Source organism: Aricia agestis, chromosome 3, assembly GCF_905147365.1.
Source record: "Aricia agestis chromosome 3, ilAriAges1.1, whole genome shotgun sequence".
Taxonomy (NCBI): Eukaryota; Metazoa; Arthropoda; class Insecta; order Lepidoptera; family Lycaenidae; genus Aricia; species Aricia agestis.
In genome coordinates this window covers 17,428,522-17,447,466 of record NC_056408.1, presented here as the reverse complement: position 1 = coordinate 17,447,466, position 18,945 = coordinate 17,428,522, and the positions used below count along the sequence as shown (strand labels likewise).

At 40.8% G+C, this 18,945-nt stretch overlaps 1 protein-coding gene across 2 annotated transcripts; it reads left to right on the top strand.

The window, feature by feature from the left end:
• The first annotated feature begins 521 nt into the window (after positions 1-521).
• LOC121725580 (clotting factor B-like) lies at positions 522-18,846 on the top strand. 2 transcript variants are annotated; one of them, XM_042112603.1, is made up of 10 exons: positions 522-649; positions 2,393-2,499; positions 9,253-9,350; positions 11,027-11,142; positions 12,045-12,196; positions 14,768-14,880; positions 16,051-16,200; positions 16,737-16,866; positions 17,387-17,518; positions 18,656-18,846. In XM_042112603.1, exons 1-10 carry the CDS (start codon positions 565-567, stop codon positions 18,821-18,823), a joined length of 1,251 nt encoding a protein of 416 aa, XP_041968537.1. In that variant the 5' UTR covers positions 522-564; the 3' UTR covers positions 18,824-18,846. The 2 variants fall into 2 exon arrangements, with proteins under 2 accessions (XP_041968537.1, XP_041968536.1); XM_042112602.1 differs by having other exon boundaries at positions 522-652; positions 2,396-2,499.
• Positions 18,847-18,945: the final 99 nt, after the last annotated feature.

Genomic DNA, 18,945 nt, shown 5'->3' with positions numbered 1-18,945 from the left:
AAGCGCTGTTTCACGCCGGTTTTCTGTGAGAACGTGGTATTTCTCCGGTCGAGCCGGCCCATTCGTGCCGAAGCATGGCTCTCCCACGTATAAAAATATTATAAATTATAATGTTAGATATTTAGATTTCCTTTGACTAAAATTGATATAATATTGTCTATATTCTCATCGTCGTCATTTTGTGATAAGTCGCTGAACCGATTTTTAAGTAATTTGCTTTGAAGATATTATACCTAAGTTACCTTTGATCGTTTAATTTTTGTTCTCTCCTTGGGTGAGGTTTTAGTATTATAATGTCCTAATTAACGCAAATTACATTCAAGCCAAGCTGCACTCTTTTCAAAGCTAATATTAAAACCGTTTGGGTTCCGAGAAGAAGGAAGAATATTCGACAATCCTAATACCCAACGTAAGCTGTTTACTGGATTAGTCGGTGTGATTTTTTTTTATCGATCAGAACATCGTTCAAGTATCATAATAATAAAGATGAAAAACAGGCTGGGAAAATGACGTCACATTTTTAAGTGTCGTACTCAGTCCGTCGTTGTAAGCGAACCCAGATACATGGATACACAAGGAAAAATCAAAATGTTATTTTTGTTTAGTGTTATATTACTGTTAAGTGGCGTGAAATCTCAGACTCTGTATGAGGGTACGTTTAGAAATAGAATTCATGATTAAATAAAAGTTTTTACCTTTATTAAATATTATACGTAGACATTTTAGTTAAGTTTTATGTTTTATCTAAGTAGTCATTACTTATCTAAATATAAACATAAGTAAATAACTAAGTTTTGCTTATTTTAATCGCCAACTTAAAGTAATTTAATATAATAATATGATTTATTAAAATAACTTTAGGCTTTTTTGAGTTAGGCGATTTATTTCCTACTTATTTTTTTTGTAACAAACCTGATGAATGATGATGCTGTTTTACTGAATTTAGAAACGACTAGTGCACATTTACTGTTGTTAGTTTTATATTATTTCGTTTATTTTATTACTTTTTAACTATGTAACTCACGTAAACAAGATATAACTACTCCTATTGTAATTTATTTTTAATTTGGTTTTGACAAAATTCGAAACTGTTGTTTATAATACGCCCAGGAAACTCTGTACTTTTTCTCGACATAATGTTAATTGCGTTAATTTAGAGCTTTTGCTATCACCATGGTCAATTTGATCAGAATCCGTTCAGTTGTTTTTGTGCACATGGTATTTTCGATTAATTCGTGTTTTTGCCTTTTATAATATGATTTTTTAGTATTATCTTTGCCAGAATGTCATTATGCAGTAAATAACTTGTTTTGTAATTGATTTGTACCTACTTAAATACAGGTTATTGTATCAGTTCTGACTTCTGGGTATAAACAACACAGTCATACGTGTACAAGTCGGAACATTATAATGCTTTGGGAAATCCCTGGCACGTACGATCGAGGTCAAAATAAGTAAGATTGCTCACAGACTATGGTTGGGTTGCACCAAGTAACTTTAACTATAACTGTAACTTTAACTACAATGCAAAATGTCAAATCTTTGGTTAAAGTTAAAAATGGACGCAATCAAGACGCCATATTTAACCATAACCATAGAGCTCGACAAGGTTTTAAATGCACGTGGCGAAAAAAGGAACTAACGCTGTCATCATACAAAAACGCCATTTTTGACAGTTCTCCTTTACCAGCAGTGCCCACGCCCACGTTCACTTATATATCCTTGTTGAACCAGCTGTCATCTGTAAATTTCTCCGGTCAAAGTTAAGGTTACAGTTAAAGTTAAATTTAGCGTTAAATTTAGCCTTAGACTGGGTTGCACCAACTAACTTTAACTTTAACCTTAACTATAACCGGAAAAATTGACAGATGTCGTATGACAATATGGGGTGTTTGGACGCCATATTTAACTTTAACTTTACCCACGCCTCTGGTGCAACCCAGTCTAAACTATAACCATAACTTTAACTTTAACCACGCCTCTGGTGCAAACTTAACTGTCTGTACTCTGTACCTTAGAGGTTCAATAAATATTATTGGCTTATTATCAAATCTATTTTTCTATTTTCTATCTATTTTTAATGCGTTTCGGCACAAAATCAGATATCTAGATTCTAGACTATACTCTATAGAGTAGACGAAGGACATAGGCCCACGGAGAAGGACATAGGCTGCTTTTTTCGAGGGAAAATGTACGGTTCCCGTAAAAAATTATTTTTTTGCGAGGGCGGACCCGCGGGAAACGTCTAGTATGGTATAAGATAATAAATTGTTGAAAATTAAAATCAATTTACATTTTAAAATTTTAAAGTGCATGTAAATTGGTAGTCCTACTAATATTATAATGGCGAAAGTTATATATAATAAAGGCTATTTTATATGTTTTGTATTTTCAGGGGACAGGTGCACGTTCAAGACGGGCGCGCAGGGAGTGTGTAAGAACATGAAGGACTGCACCTCCGCGCTGCTCTCCATACAAAAGTACAAGGTTTTCCCTCCGGTAAGTAAGGGCCCCACACAAAACTGCCAATTCGCATCGCATCGCAAAAATCTGCGACAAAACTCATACTAAAAATCGGCCAAGTACGAGGCGGACTCGCGCACGAAGGGTTCCGAGCGAAAATCGTAACAATAAAAGTATTCCACCCATACATAACAGTTTTGATCGTCAGCTGCTTCAGAAAAGATGGAATAAAAATTTAGAGTAAGTATATCAAAGTTGTCGAAAAAAATTTTTCAAAAAGTAATTTTATACTGTATGAAAAGGACAATGGGAAGAAACGTCCCCACCTACCAACAGAGCAGAAACCGGTGTCATTCGAAAGATGTACTAGAATAATGATTTTTTTTACTATGGCGACATCTGTCAAATACAGGTTACAGTGCAATTCCATCAAACTTGGCGCGGTGTCGTCATCGTGCCATGACACGACGCCGCCACCGTGACACGGTGCGACGCCGCACAGTGTCCCGGTGACGCGAACGGTGCACCGTGCGCTCCTATTCAGGGTGAAAAAAACGGCATTCCAAACTTAAACGAGGCATGTGAAATTCCTTATTAAACAAAGTCGCGTAGTGGAAATATTGTCAGATTTCAATTAAATCACGGGGCGGCGCACTATTCGTGGCACCGGAAGTCGGAACACGCGTCACGTGTCACGGTGGCGGCGTCGTATCGTGGCACGGTGACGATGCCGCACCGTGTTTGATGGTGACGCGTCCTTAGGTTTAATAATATATTGTTTTTATTTTATTTTTTCTCTTTTACATACGTATTTCCTTAATGTGCAAATAAATAGTGTTAAAATATGGAGATCATATTATTATTATTGTCTTCAATTAAATCGTCATTTGTTTGTACATGAAATTAAAAACCAGCACAGTGCGTATCGGGTCACTCGCAATATAGGGCTCTGTAATACCGCTAGTTTTTGATAATTTTTGTATCGTCAATGAATGTACATTTGTAACGTGTTTTTCACTACCAACAATACCATCTCAGTTACGTTCAAAAGAATTTGTACGAAAAGTTTCTTTATACTTCTTCGAATACATTTTTTTAGTTGATCGACTATTACTCAATTACTTATTTATGAAGTTTTCTTAGCCGTGATAGTTTTCCTTTAAAGTCAGCATAATATCTCTTACTCTCGCAAATTTTTCCACATTTCCAGAAGCAACCTAAGCTAAACAGCTAAACCTGAGCCTGAAACCTGAGCGAAAACAATTTAAGCTAGTGGAAGGGGGGACACTGGAACGATTTTTCCACTTTAAAACTTCATATTTCACAAGTGGATCCCTAAATCGGAAAATGATCTTTGAATACTCTGAATAATATTTTTTAAAAACGTACCCAACGACACCCCACACGATAGGATGGACACGGAAAAAAATCACCCCCGCTTGATGTGTATGGGGAGGTACCATAAAAAAAAAGATTTTATATACCATTTTGTCGCCATCATTAAGATAATATGCATACATGCCGAATTACAGCTTTGTAGTCTCTGAGAAAAACCGCGGACAGATAGACAGACCCACAGACGGACGGACAGACCGAAACTGTAAGGGTTCCTTGTTGACTACGGAACCCTGATATGCTTTTTGTTTGTAGAAAAAAGTGATTTTTTTGTTAAAAAATAAACATCTTTTTTTGGAGAAAAGTTTATTTTTTTAATAAACCCAATTCATTTTGAAACTGACACTGGTACTTAAGACTTTTCTGGGTCCCAGTGGACAAATCGAGACGCATCCCATGACTGTTGAAGGGTGGGGATGGGGTCCATACAAAATCCCCCATAGGCCTTTGATGGGTGATTATTGAGGTCATTGTATAACCGAAAAATCACCGTCAGCCGTATTGCAGACGGGGGATTCAACATCAGTCGCGTTACTTTCCAGTTATCAGTCATTTTTTACCGTATAAAATTTCTACAGGTGAATGTTTCTACTTTGTAAATAATAAAAAAAACCGTCAGTCGGTATTATGACGATGGGAAAACCGTCAGCTAGCTATATAACCAATAACCATACATCGCATTAAATGTATCTGAGGGCGTCGCGTAGTTGTAGTGTATGTCACACCTCTCTCCTATATAAGTTAGGTTAATTAATTATTAAGTTAGTTATTAAGGATCAGTCGCGACTAAAACATCTCTTTTAATCAGTCTCCCCTAAGCCGCACATTGCATAGTCACTTTGTCACATGAACTGAAGACATTTCCACCTACAATCATTTTCGTTTAAATTAACAATAAAATTGTCTCGTAATATGCGATACCCACGATGGAGGTGCTACAGGACACCATATTATAGGTACACACCCTAAAGTGTTATTAACTTATCACTTTGCCTTGTTACACTTTGTAAATGGGTGAGAACACCTGAATATTTTGGGCATTTATGGGCATCTCCCGTGTTGCAGCTACTGTCTAAGCCGGCCCTTTTTTTTTTCGACGGGAAATGCATTGACGCATCCCGAGGGAATTGGGGACTCCCCCACGAGTATGTGGGGCTCGCTGCGGCCGTAAGGATGGTAAGTGACCGCAGCCCTACCCACTAAAACCCGTCGGTACTCTTCGTCTTCCCGTTGCCGAGTCCCGAGAACGCGTGAGCTCTACTCCATGGCTCGACAATCGACCGCCCGCGTGTCAATGGCGGGCCCGTCCTCTTTGAAGCACTGTCGCTACGCTCCTGTCACCGAACAGAGGCCCTTCCGGGGCTTGCATGGGCGACTCTCTCTGTCGTCGCGATGCGCGAAGAGTACACTGCGCATCGCGACCCTCTCGGGGACTCGGTGCAATGAGTGACGGCATCCCCATACCGCCACCCTGAGCTCCCCATTTACGGCGGCAAGTTATCATTCCGGATAACACGTTGTCGCCTTGGTCGTCTTCGTCGAAGAGGGTCCAGCGCCCGCCTTTCTCTATCGCGCTCTGCCTCTTCTTTGTTGAAGATCACCTCTTCGGCGAACTTCTCCACGTCACTCCAGTTTTGCTCACTGCTCAGCATAGCACTTACCAACGCTGGCAGTGATAAGTCCGATGGCAGCCGTTAATGCCGCACGTTGTCGTGTTCAAGAGGGACAGGCCGTTAAGGTGTGCGCGGCCGTGTCCCTTTCGTCGTCGCAGTGGTGGCACCGCGTCGTCTCCTCCCTTCCGACGATCTCGCACAGGTACCGACCGAAGCAGCCGTGCCCGGTCAGCACCTGTGTGAGGCGAAACGAGAGGGCGCCTTTCTTTCGGTCCACCCACTCTCTGAATACTGGGCGAATAGCCCCTATGAGGTCCACGCTTACACGCGGCTCCAAAAAACGCTCCTCCCACAACTCCAGGACCCTGTCTCTGGCTTCGTTCTTTTCGCAGGGGGTTGCTGCTCCCCGCGCGGACTTCTGCGCTACGCCAGTACACATCGGCGAGGGCTCTTGCGTCCAGGTCCCATGGGACGCTTCCGGCGAGCAGGCACGCAGCATCCCGGGAGATGGTGCGATACCCGCGCACTGCTCGCGTTGCCATCGTTCTTTGTAGCCGACCAAGGTTGAGCTTGTTTCTGGCTGAAAAATTTTCGGCCCAGATCGGCGCACCGTACATGGCCATGGAGCGTACAACGCCCATGTACAGGCGCCGACAGCTCAGGCTCGGGCCCCCTAGGTTGGGGAGCAGCGATGCTAGAGCTCCTGCTGCGTCTAAGCCGGCCCCTAGACGATCAATTATTCTTTTGTGCAATATCACGCTTCAATTTTTTTGAACAGTTTATTTGACAATAATTAGATTGAAGGCGCGCGATGTTCTATATCAATCAACCCTAGACGGTCAATAATATTACGCGATATTCGTGATATTTCGCAATAAAATTGCTCGTCTACGGGCCCGCCCGCTTAAAGCACATTAATACGAATTAAATTTTCTTTTGTTAATATTTTATTGGCATGTCATGTGAATCCAGGCTAGATTTCCGTCAGAATATAGCTAGAAAAATGATGAAGATTAAAAAAAATATGATTGCATTATAAAACGTGTGGGCAATTACAAAGGGCAATTAGTTATAAGCTGTCTTCCATTATTATACCTCTGAATTTCCATTATTATATTCTTAGTTATAAGATGATGTTCAAGCAATGTTCGTTAATTTTTTTTAGATGATATAAGTAAATATATTGAGCATTTCACGTGTTGCTTAAGTAATTGAAAGAGATTATAGTATCGTTTTAGTAAAAGCAGATAAGTAAATAATTACTTGTAACCAGAGGCGGATCTTGAATTTGTTACCCTGGGCTAATACTTCTTAGGGGCCCTACCTAATTACTCAACTAATTGCCATTTTGATAATTAAGTTCTGTTTGATACATGCGCACACGGGTTGATTGATCGGAACCAATATTGCCAACCTTAAGATCGGATTTTTTTTAATTCTAGATAATTTTTATTATTGACAATATCGTTTATTTTTTTTTTCAGTTCGGTTGGGGGCCCTCTGTATTCGCGGGGCCCTGGGCTGCAGCCCAAAAAGCCTTTAAGTAGATCCGCCCCTGCTTGTAACTCTATTTTCAGGTTAAACGACTGATGTGTAATATTGGCCTTGTTTGGAGCTGTGTTCCTTGCAAGGCCATTTGAAAGAGCTTAACAAAACTTAAGTTTATTAAATGGCCATTCAAGCTAGGTTAAAAAGTGATTTATATCATGATACCAGATAAAACAGAGCATTACTTGACAATTTGTTTCCTGAATTTATTTAGTTAGTTAACGAATAAAAAGTATTTTTCCGTTAGAGTGGCCTTACTTGGTCCAGGGTCCTTATGTCTATACAAAATTTCAGCAAAATCGGTTCAGTCACACTTCTCATTTATAATAATATTAAACTTAAAGTATGGATGCCTTTTACAACATTGGCATTGCAACGATGTTATTATACGTTTCCCTGCTATGCGGTGAGCGGACAGATATTACAGGAAAAACACAGATAATAATAATTATTATACATGACCCATGTGGTAGCGTGCGACGTATTTTCCGGTATTACGGATACGTATAGACTGTTGTAAACTCAGTAGCGGCGTTTTTTTTACGCTGGGCAACCACCTAGGGCGCAGGATAAAAAGGAGCGCCGATTTTTTCAGCACTAACAAGGACCCTGGGCGCCAAAAAAATTTCGCCCAGGGCGCTGGTAGTGCCAAAACCGGCCCAGATTAAACTCAACCTAAATAATATTCTTTTGCCGCAAGCTAAACGGTTCTCGGGATATTACGATACGACAACAAAGTTGGGGGCATCAATTTTAACTTATTATTTATTAAGTAGGTACTTATTTAACTTTGTTTAAATGCGGGTTTTCCACCTTTATTAACTTGTTTCATGTTGATCTTCGTGGACTCATCACAGATATTTTATATGGTTTCTGAGGGCTATTAGCAGTTTAGAAATACGTAATCATCAGGGCGAGCGAAGCGAGCCCAAGTATATTCCACAATCTGTACATTTTGTAGTACCTACCTACAATTTACGGAAAAACTATCACGACTATTGATTTGTGATTTAACATAGAATTTTTTATTTACTTACTAGCTGTTGCCCGCGACTTCGTCAGCGTTAGCATTGTAGATCACGTCCAGATCTAACACTGAAAGAATTTTTCAAATCGAACCAGTAGTTTCTGAGAGTAGCGCGTTCAAATAAGCCCTTTCAATTAATTTCTCCCCGTTTTTTCCACATTTTCATCTATTTATTCGCTCCTATTAGTCTTAGCGTGATAAAATATAGCCTGTAGCCTTCCTCAATAAAAGGGCTATCTAACACTGAAATAATTTTTCAAATCGGACCAGTAGTTCCTGAGATTAGCGCGTTCAAATAAGCCCTTTCATATAATTTCCCCCGTTTTTTTCCACATTTTCCTCTATTTATTCGCTCAATATTAGTTTCAGTGTAATAAAATATAGCCTATAGCCCTCCTCAATAAATGGGCTATCCAACTCTGAAATAATTTTTCAAATCGGACCAGTAGTTCCTGAGATTAGCGCGTTGAAATAAGCCCTTTCAAATAATTTTCCCCGTTTTTTTCACATTTTCCTCTATTTCTTCGCTCTTATTAGTCTCAGCGTGATAAAATATAGCTTATAGCCTTCCTCGGTAAATAGTCTATTTAATACTGAAAGAATTTTTCAAATCGGACCAGTAGTTCCTGAGATTAGCGCGTTCAAATAAGCCCTTTCAAATAATTTTCCCCCGTTTTTTCCACATTTTCCACTATTTCTTCGCTCCTTTTAGTCTTAGCGTAATAAAATATAGCCTTTAGCCTTCCTCGATAAATGGGCTATCTAACACTGAAAGATTTTTTCAAATCGGACCAGTAGTTCCTGAGATTAGCGCGTTCAAACAAACAAACTAACAAACTCTTCCGCTTTATAATATTAGTATAGACATGTAGATATGTGTTATCATCAGTCAGTCAAGACTCAAGGTGTGACGACGCGAGCCTTCACAAAGCTCGGCTTTTAGTTAGTATTTAAGGTGACGCCGCGTTAAAGTAAAAAACCGTGTTGGATATGTTATAAAATAGGAATCCCTTTTTTACAGAGGTCTTTTTGATTGATTATTCTGTGATATAAAAGTTGACCAATCGTGTTATGCTATGGGTAATTCAAAGACAAAGACATGATGAATACTGACAATGAACTTTAATTTCTTAGCTTTAGTCATTGTTGAGAAAAATCGATATCGCTACAGCCAAATTATCAAGGCGTTGCCTTAACACATTCCAGATATGTTCGTATCAAGGCACGGACCCTGTGGTGTGCTGCGAGATCCCGGGCCAGTCGGCACCCACCACCACCACCACCACCACTACTACCACTACCACGTAAGTACCAGTCGCTCCAGGCAGTCCTGCTCCGTCAAACATCATTAACCGTAGATTATCAATACTAATATTGTAAATGCGGAAGTGTGTCTGTTTGTCTGTCTATCTGTCCGTCTGTCTGTTATCTCTTCACGCCCAAACCGCTGAAACCGATTTTGATGAATATATTATATAATACCCCCCACACCGGTTTCATTGAAACCAGGCCAGATACGCAGGAGTAATTGTATAGTGCCCAAGTATGTGCGCAGTACACGAGCACTCTCTGTTCCTTTACTCTGATAACCCAGAAGGACGGAAAACCGACACTACTGGCGAGAGACAGGCGCAGGACCGACTTTTTACATGACCATCCGACACATGGATCATCTTACTTGTCAGACAATCAGGTGATCATGCCTGCATTGTCCTAACCAAACTTGGAAATAACATGTTTCCAACGCGGGAATCGAACCCACGACCTCCGAGTCAAGAGCCACACTTTTAACCACTAGACCACGGAGGCGTTAATTTAATATGGTGAGTCCCGGGAAAGGAAAAATACCACGGGCTCACAGAAAACCGGCGTGAAACAGCGCTTGCGCTGTGTTTTTACCGTGTGTGAGTTTACCGGAGGCCCAATCCTCTACCCTTTTCCCTTCCCTACCTTCTCCTATTTCCTTCCCTACCCTCCCCTATTCCCTTCCCTACCCTCCCCTATTACCCTATTCCCTCTTAAAAGGCCGGCAACGCACCTGCAGCTCTTCTGATGCTGCGAGTGTCCATGGGCGACGGAAGTTGCTTTCCATCAGGTGACTTTTTATCTCGGAAAAATGTACGTTTCCCGCGCGATAAACTAATTTGGCGCAACGGAGTAGCGGGCTACATGTAGTTTTCTTTAACGCAACAACTGCACAAGAATTTTTATACAAACGAAATAGGTACTGTAGAGTTTTGAGTTTGAGAAGGTGCGCTCTATTATAAAGTCCCGTGTCTACTGGTTAACAAATACAGCGATAAACTTTAATGTTAGCACTGATTCACTTGTAACCGCGAATATAGTTTTTGGAGCTGCTATACAGTTAGCAGTAGTCACAAAACACTGTTTAGATTCTAACTAGATCAAAATCGGCCCACCCGTTTGGATGCTACAATACCACGGACAGACGCACACAGACAGACAGACACGTCAAATTTAAAACACCCCTCTTTTGTCGGGGTTGAAAAAAGGCTTTCTAAACTTGTCTGACCTCTTGCCGACATCGTTCCATATTCAGTGACGGATTAACCCCTAAGCAATTGCCTAGGGCATCACGTCTTAGGGGGTACCAGAAGAAGCACCAAAAATCTGTCCTTATCCCTCATCACGTCTCACGCTTACGTCACCACACCAAAAAAAGCTTCTAGGAATAAACTAATGTTATTTGGCGGTAAAGGTTTAAAGACTAATTCTAGTTGACATACGGATAGGGAAGCCCACAGGCATGGATTGTTCACGGCATCAAGTAGTCTAACGGCGGAGATAGGAATAGCTCATATTAGACATTAGAGACATATATTTTATGTCAATTGTGAGCTATTACTATCTCTAGTAGGGCAAAACCAGAGATAGATCAAATATTGGGAACGGCCGTTAATCCGTCACTGCCCATATTATATTTTTTACAATCATAACTAAACATACCTTCCGCCTTCAGAACGCAAGCTCCCCTGCCATGGTCGGACACCAACGACATTTCCACGGAGGAGGACGGGTGCGAGTCTCTGCCGGCGGACCTCACCCCCCCCAGAACCAGCAGCAAGTCCTGGAACAGTAAGCAACCGTTATGGTATCTCTTAGTACTGTGTGTATTCTTCGTGTAATAAAAGCAGGTGATTTTTAAGGTGCGCGTCCCCCGGATCAGAATTGGACCGTACGCAGCAGACGGATTTGTATTGATTTGTATGGTGTTGCGTGCACTGGAACGTCATTTCTGCGCCTGACAAATTATTGTATATGACGACGCTCCGTCCGCACCGTACGCTCCGATTCCGACACGGTGGACGCGCAGTTAAAGTAGATAGGCGACGTTTATGGTATCTTTTAGTATTTATTGTACTTAACTTACAATAAAAGCAGATGATTATAAAGCTTCTTTTTATTCTATTAACTGTCTCAGATTAACTCTTACCCTTAGACATTATTTAAGCGTAATGATGCGGTAGAATTTGGTTCTTCTATAAAGGAAGGTACTTACACAATATCTTCTTACGGTTGGTAGAGTTTCCTTCTTTAAATGGTAGGTCCATGCATAAAACAGAATAACTTGTGCAAAATCCTAGCTTCACAGGAGATCGTTATAAAGCTGTGTATATAATTTATATGTATGTTAGTCATTAAGGTATATATTGTATGGGCCTATGTAGCCTGATATAAATAAATAAATAAAAAAAAAAGCTTATCTTGGTTATTTAGCTTTTTGGCTAAGGTCCAATTAATTACCGCTTTTCATCTCTAGTGGGTTTTTTGATGAGTCATGAGATACTTAAGAAACTTAAGTTTTTCACTGTAAACTGTGGCAGAAAATCGCATGTTATTTCTCTAGTTCTTCATAGAAGGCATGGTAAATGTAAATATTAAATAACAATAAAGCCACTAGTCAGTGAAGGTAAGAGATGTTTTATATCTTTTCAAATGAGATTACGACTATTGTAGAGTGATTTTTTAAATTTCAGAGTGCATAGAGTACCAACTGAAGTACATATACCCGTGCGAGCCGACTGAGTCGCTAGCGGGCGACTACGGCCGAAAGAACAAGTGCCACCACCACGCGAACGACCTCGTCGTCGGCGGCGTCGACGCCTCGGAGGCGGAGTTCCCGCACATGGTACCGCTACTAGCTCTGGATTTATGTATAGGCAGTATACTGCCTACCATGACTGACGGCCCTGTAGGCCATGGCCAGGGACGGTGTTAGCACTACCAGCGCCCTGGGCGAGATAACCCCCCTTTTATTTGCCTTTAGCTGCGTCTTCGTTTTCGCAGTTAAATTAAGTTTATAATCTTACCAGCTTTTGCCCGCGGCTTCGCTCGCGTTAAGAAGTATTATTATATACAAACTTTCATCCCCTATTTTAACCCCTTGGAGGTGGAATTGATCAAAATCCTTTCTTAGCGGATGGCTACGTCATAATATCTACCTGCATGCCAAATTTCAGCCCGATCGGTCCAGTGGTTTGGGATGTGCGTTGATAGATCACCATGTCAGTCAGTCACCTTTGAGTTTTATATATCTATACATCTATACATATAAATAAAATTGGAGTGTCTGTTTGTAATATTGAAAGAACCGTTTTTTACTAGATGCATATGAATGTATATACGAGTAGGGTACATACACCAAAACAACATTTTTTACAATTTTTGTCTGTATGTCTGTCTGTCTGTCTGTCTGTTTGTTCCGGCTAATCTCTGAAATGGCTTGATCGATTTTGACGGGACTTTTTTTTGGCACATAGTTGATGTAGTAAGGCATAACTTAGGCTACTTTTTAACCGACTTCCGAAAAGGAGGAGGATAAATTTAACTTTTTTTATATTGGTTCGCGGACAATTACGTCGTTTGTAGACCTATTTCCAAAATTCTTTTTGTTGTTGTATGAGATGTACCGAATTTGGTAACATGATCACAAAAGTGATGATCTGATGATGCAATCAATGAGAAATCGACAGGACTCCTTAAAATTTATATGGAAACATATAGTGATTTTACGGTTTTTTGAAGGATTTCAAGCTACCAAAAAATAAGAATTTGCGCCGAAGTACACCCTGGTTCCGAAGATGCTGTACAGAACTCTTGAATCCTTATAGATAAATGTTCGGCAATTTTGGCGTTGTTTCAATAACTAAAAGCATATTATTATGTCAATGTGTCAATAATACTAATCATCATCATCACTATAATTATGCCATAAATCATCACATTATTATCAAAAATCTTGCCTTTGATTATAATATTATTGTTCCACCGTTTGTTGACTGATTTTCAAAACTCATTTGTTGCTATTTAGTGTTTACTGTTTATAGAGGTACAATAACCCGAATTTGGTACAATGCTTACGAAAGTGGTGATCTGATACTGAAATTCGTGAGATATAGAGGGAACTCCTGGATATTTTTTGGGACACACATAGACGCGTCAACTATTTCTGTATTCAATCTTCATAATTTTTTACTCCGTAGCAGCTAACTTTAGCGCAATTTTTATGTGCAGTTTACCGCTTTTTTGTAGCACTAGATTAAATGAACTAAAAAGTAGGTATTAAATAATTCATATTCTGTACACAGTATTTCTGTTCTCAGTCTTCATTATTTTGAAGTCGGTACCAACTACCAGCTAACCTTGGTACCGACTTCAAATTATGAAGATTGAGAAGAGAAATACTGAGTACCTCAGAATATAAATATAAGAAAATTACTTGGAAGTCGCTTTCAATTTTTGTTTAAAAATAATAATTTTACTTTTATTCGTTATCCTTAAGATTTTCTATACAATATTTGCATTTTTATCTACAACTTTAGGTTCATGAAAAGTGATCAGATCGATTACTTAACAAGATCCCATTTTTACTATTTGGGTAAGGAAGGGGAAAATTTCTCTCTTTTTCATTTTCTTTTTTATCACATTTTTCTGACGCGGACGAAGTCGCGGGCAACAGCTAGTATCTTATAATATATAAAATTCACGTGTCACAATGTTAGGCCGCGTACTCCTCCGAAACGGCTTTACTGATTTTAACCAAATTTTATATGCATATTCAGTGGGTCTGAGAATCGGCTACTGGGTAAGTACTTATTACATTGATAAGTGCATTTGTTGAATAAATAATAGTAAATTATTACAACTCGAGACTGACGGCGACCATTGTTTGTGCAACGGGATAGCGATGGACGTTGCCATGGTGCCATACTTATTTAGTCACTAATTCAATAAATTAATATTATGGGCAAAAACTTTATATGGCAAAACAGCGTTTGCCGGGACGGCTACTAATAATATAATATCTATGGTCTGTTCACACCACGGCAGTCTGGCCCTGTTCTAAGTACCTGGTACTCCTGTTACGGTCTACGGGTACCGTCGGCGGGATTCGAACCCGCGACCCCCGCCTTGAGCTACTAACACGTTTGGAGACATTGTGTTTTATACCAGCCTTTCCCAAAGTGGGCGATAACGCCCCCTTGTGGGCGCTGAAGGTCTAAAAGGGGGCGGTGTGGGACCCAGAAAAAAATGGGGGCATTGTGTAGAGGCTTGGGGAGGTTATTTGTATTTTCATCCGGATGCATTTTAAATTGAAGCAATGGGGGGCGCTAAATCATAATTTGTGCTCAAGGTGGGCAGTAGGCAAAATAAGTTTGGGAACCCCTGTTTTATACAAACGTTTCTGTTGTAATTTCAGGCGCTGCTCGGTTTCGGTGAGAGCATAAACGACACGCAGTGGCTGTGCGCCGGCACCATCATCAGCGAGAAATTCATCCTCACCGCCGGACACTGTACATACGCCAGTCGCTTGTAAGTGCTGAATGAGAGTCGCCACCTAGCGGGATTATTTGACAAAAATCTACCAAAAACTTGGTAGATTTTTGTCAAATAATATATATTCTGTGCCAAAACTGCACCATGTTTTCCAATGGGGAAGATTTTTGGCAAATAATCCCGGTGTCGCGTTTACTATAATGCGCTTTGCTTATCGTGATTCGTTTTTTGACGTGTATGTAAATCATAATATAAGTAACGCTCTCGACTCTCGAGTCATTAAAATATTTCCCACTTCAGAGCATAATGCTACCGAGTTCCGCACGATGCTAAGAGTGCTTGATTGTGCGAAGCGTTGCTATAATAGGCATGATGACTATTTTTTTTCTTATCGGTAATTGAAAGACACTTAAAAAATAGAAACGTCGTTGAAAGAATGACTCTGATAGGTTAAAAATTCGCCAAGATATGACAATTCAAATATCCCATAAAAAAGACCTGCCCGAAACGCTCCATACAAAGTGCTACGAAAGTATGACGTCAGTCTTTCGTAGTTTGTACGCATCGGGAGACAACTTTGTTTGACAGGTATATTAAATATTGCGTTTATGAAAGTGGTTTCATAACAAAAGTTGTTTTAATTGCATAAGTTATCGAATTGTATACAAATATTAAGAAATTTAATTGAAAAAAAATTCGACTTGAATATCCAACTTTGAAGGCGCCTAATAAAAAAAATACAAATGCTATCAAGCTAAAATTTTGGGAACACTGATTTTTCACCGTGATTTCTTTATTTTATTAACAAAATTCGCTAATCTTTGACCTTGTCATCATCCCTATTGAAACATAATATAACGATGAGAATTATGCCGCATAATGCGCTCTAATTTTTTTAACATGGGGAAATGCTTTACGCATCCCCGGCAAATTGGGGATATCGGCCGGGGTATGGGACCCCCATGGTGTTCCACTCCTCGCTTAAGGCAGAGTTGCGGGTACGATAGAACGTATCGCAACTCTACCAGCGATCATCTACATTATGCAGACCCGACACCACCCCGCTACTCGGGGAGCAATGCGCTCTAGTCCTGCAGTTGGAAAACAGGGGCTGTGAAGAAGTTGCAAGTTGCATGGCAAGCACGCCCTCTAGTGGCAAACAATGATAACTAATTCGATGCCAATTGCCATATTTGTTATTTACAGGAAGGAAGTGAAATACGCCAAAGTGGGCATACTACGACGCTCCGATCCCGATCAGGGCAAGGTGTACAAGATCAAGAACATCATCAAACACCCGCAGTACAATTCCCCCAACAGATACCACGACATCGCGCTGCTCGAGACAGAGCGAGAGTGAGTATAGCTGTCCCTGTCTAACACAAGTATTTTTATGAGATAAAGCCGCCGAAATGTGGCCACATTATAACATCCGGCAATACAAAAAGCGTGTTACCTAACCTTTTAAAGGAAAGATTTTTTTAAGTTACAAAACTAAGGGCCTGTTTCACCACTTCCTGATAAGTGCCGGATAGACTCAAATAAGTTGTTGATTGCCTATTCGGCACTTTATCAGGATGTGGTGGAACAGGCCCTAAGTAATTAAACTTTAGGGTGTGTATGTGTCCCTTTTCGCACTGCAAATCACAAAAAAATTGCTCTTTTAGAGCTGCTGCTTTCACAGTGAACTCTATATAAAAGGAACACATACAAACTCTAAAGTATTATCACTTTGTTTTGATACAACCTGTATATTTATTAATATATTTTTTCTTAAGGGAGAAATACGAAAAAAAACAGAAGAGCATAGTACGCTACCTGTTGTCAAAAAGTGTGCGGTTAGAAAATTAATCTAGTTGTTATCTCATAAGAACTATGTACTGCTATTTCAGAATAGCGCTGAGTGACCAGGTGCTACCAGCATGTCTGGACGTGAACACTCCTAACGACTACAGCCGGGCGCTGGCCACGGGCTGGGGCGCCACCCTCAACAGGGGCTCCACTGCTGACCACTTGCAGAAGGTAATGATATTAAACGCATGCGTGTACGCACACTTGTACATTTGCACGCAAAGTAGTGCGTACCTATACATAAAGGAGAGATGTTGGGTTAGCGTTAGAAACATGTTATTTCTAAGTTTAGTTAGAACAGTGCAAGCTAATCACCTTATTGTCTGACGATGATTGAAAAGTAAGATGATCCATTCCTCGGATGAGCATGTTAAAAAGTCGGTCCTGTCTATCGCCAGTCGTGTCGGTTGGCCGTCCCACAAGGTTATGAGTGTAAAGGAAGAGATAATTGCTCTTGGGCACTATAAATTATCCCCTCTTTCACCTTTAGTTATTGCTTCCATGGCCGATACAATTTAATGGGCCTTTGAACCCACCGTTGATGCTCATGGCCACACAGAGAAGAAAATATTGTGATCCCACCAGTGATGCTCATGGTAGCCAACGTGTTAAAGGTCCAACCGGTAGTGACGCCTAACACCGATTCGGGTGCTACCGCAAGGTATATAATGTAATTTGTTGCCATTTTCAGGTCATAATCAACAAGTTTTCAACACTGGAGTGCGTCATCAGCTTCCCGCCGCACCGTCTGATGAAACAGGGCTTCGACCCCAACACTCAGATCTGCTACGGCGACAAAGATCAATCCAAAGACACCTGTCAGGTACGAGTTCCATTTTGAGATATAGTAGGGTTGCTGAGGATTCCTCTTCCGCTTCCTCATAATGCGGAAGTTCCGCAATATTTTGGGTTCCTCTCAATCACTTCCTCAACAACCTTATATAGTAGGCATTGCCCTCTTGCATTCTAGGCAAGAGGGCGGGTTAATTCAGACAGCAACGCGACGCGTAGATGCATTTTTAAATAAAGTTAATAATACCTAGCGGAATAAACCAACAATCTCGAGCTGTCAAACGTAACCGAAATTGGTTTCATATGTGTAAAAATATGTGTACGTATACACTTACACAAGCATGATTGAACATGATTTCTATGAGATTAAATTGTCTACGTGCGGCACGTGCCGACCGGACGTCAAAAAAAGAGTGCTCCTGTCATGTATCACACGTCTATTTTTACCACGCAGTGTTACTGATAGTGACATCTCTCTTGCTCAGGCCTTTGTTTCTCTATTCCGCTAGGTATATTAACTTTTTTCCCAGAGTGGGTCACGATGCACAAAACGCTCCGTGCATCGTGACACCAGAGCCCAAGCAAGCCCCAAGTGGGGCCTCTGTCGGCCTGCCGGGCGAGAAGCGCCCCCAAATGAGTGTGGTCTGACAAAGGTCGGACGGCCACTGACGGAGTTGCGGTGGGTGTGTCGTGCCCGTGGCTTCGTCTTGGGTGGCGAGAGGAGCGTCGCAGAGTTTTAGTGGGTAGGGTCGCGGCACATACCATCTTCGCCGCGACGAGCCCCACATATCCGCAGCGGGAGTCCCCATTCCCTGCGTCGAATGCGTTAATGCATTTCTCTGCGTGAAAAAAAAAAAAAAAGGTATATTAACTTTGTTTTTAAATTTGTATGGATTTGACAGACTTCACTTGCGTGAGTCGTCTTGCAAATATTATGTCAATTCAATTTGTAACACAATTTAATTTTAAATTAAAAAAATTCATAGATGATATGACGGGCCGACGTCCCCTTATAAAATAAATTAGTAAAGAATAAAAATTATAACAGCGTACCGAAGAAGCCTAAAAACATCGTACTAGTCCTTGAATGATTCTGGGCGACGGCGGTTGCTTTCCATCAGGTGACTCATTTCGTTTGCCCCCTTATTTAAAAAAATCTATTTTTCAGGGCGACAGCGGCGGGCCGCTGCAACTCAAGAGCAAGGAGATAGACTGCATGTACGTGGTGGTGGGCGTGACGTCGTTCGGGCGCGCGTGCGGCGTCAAGGGCGAGCCGGGCATCTACACGCGCGTCGCCAACTACGTGCCGTGGATAGAGGAGGTCGTGTGGAAGTGAGATGAATATACTTTGTGAGGATATATTGTGTTTTATTTGTGTAGAAATGTGGTGAGAAACATTAGCCCCGGATTTGTAAATAGGCCGTATAGGTCGCAGCCTACGGGGGTTTAGGGGGTTTA

Coding starts and splice junctions, on each gene's coding strand:
- LOC121725580 (XM_042112603.1), top strand. CDS start 565: ATGGATACACAAGGAAAAATCAAAATGTTATTTTTGTTTAGTGTTATA. Junction 9,351..11,026: donor ACCACTACTACCACTACCAC/GTAAGTACCAGT, acceptor TTCCGCCTTCAG/AACGCAAGCTCCCCTGCCAT. Junction 12,197..14,767: donor AGGCGGAGTTCCCGCACATG/GTACCGCTACTA, acceptor TTGTAATTTCAG/GCGCTGCTCGGTTTCGGTGA.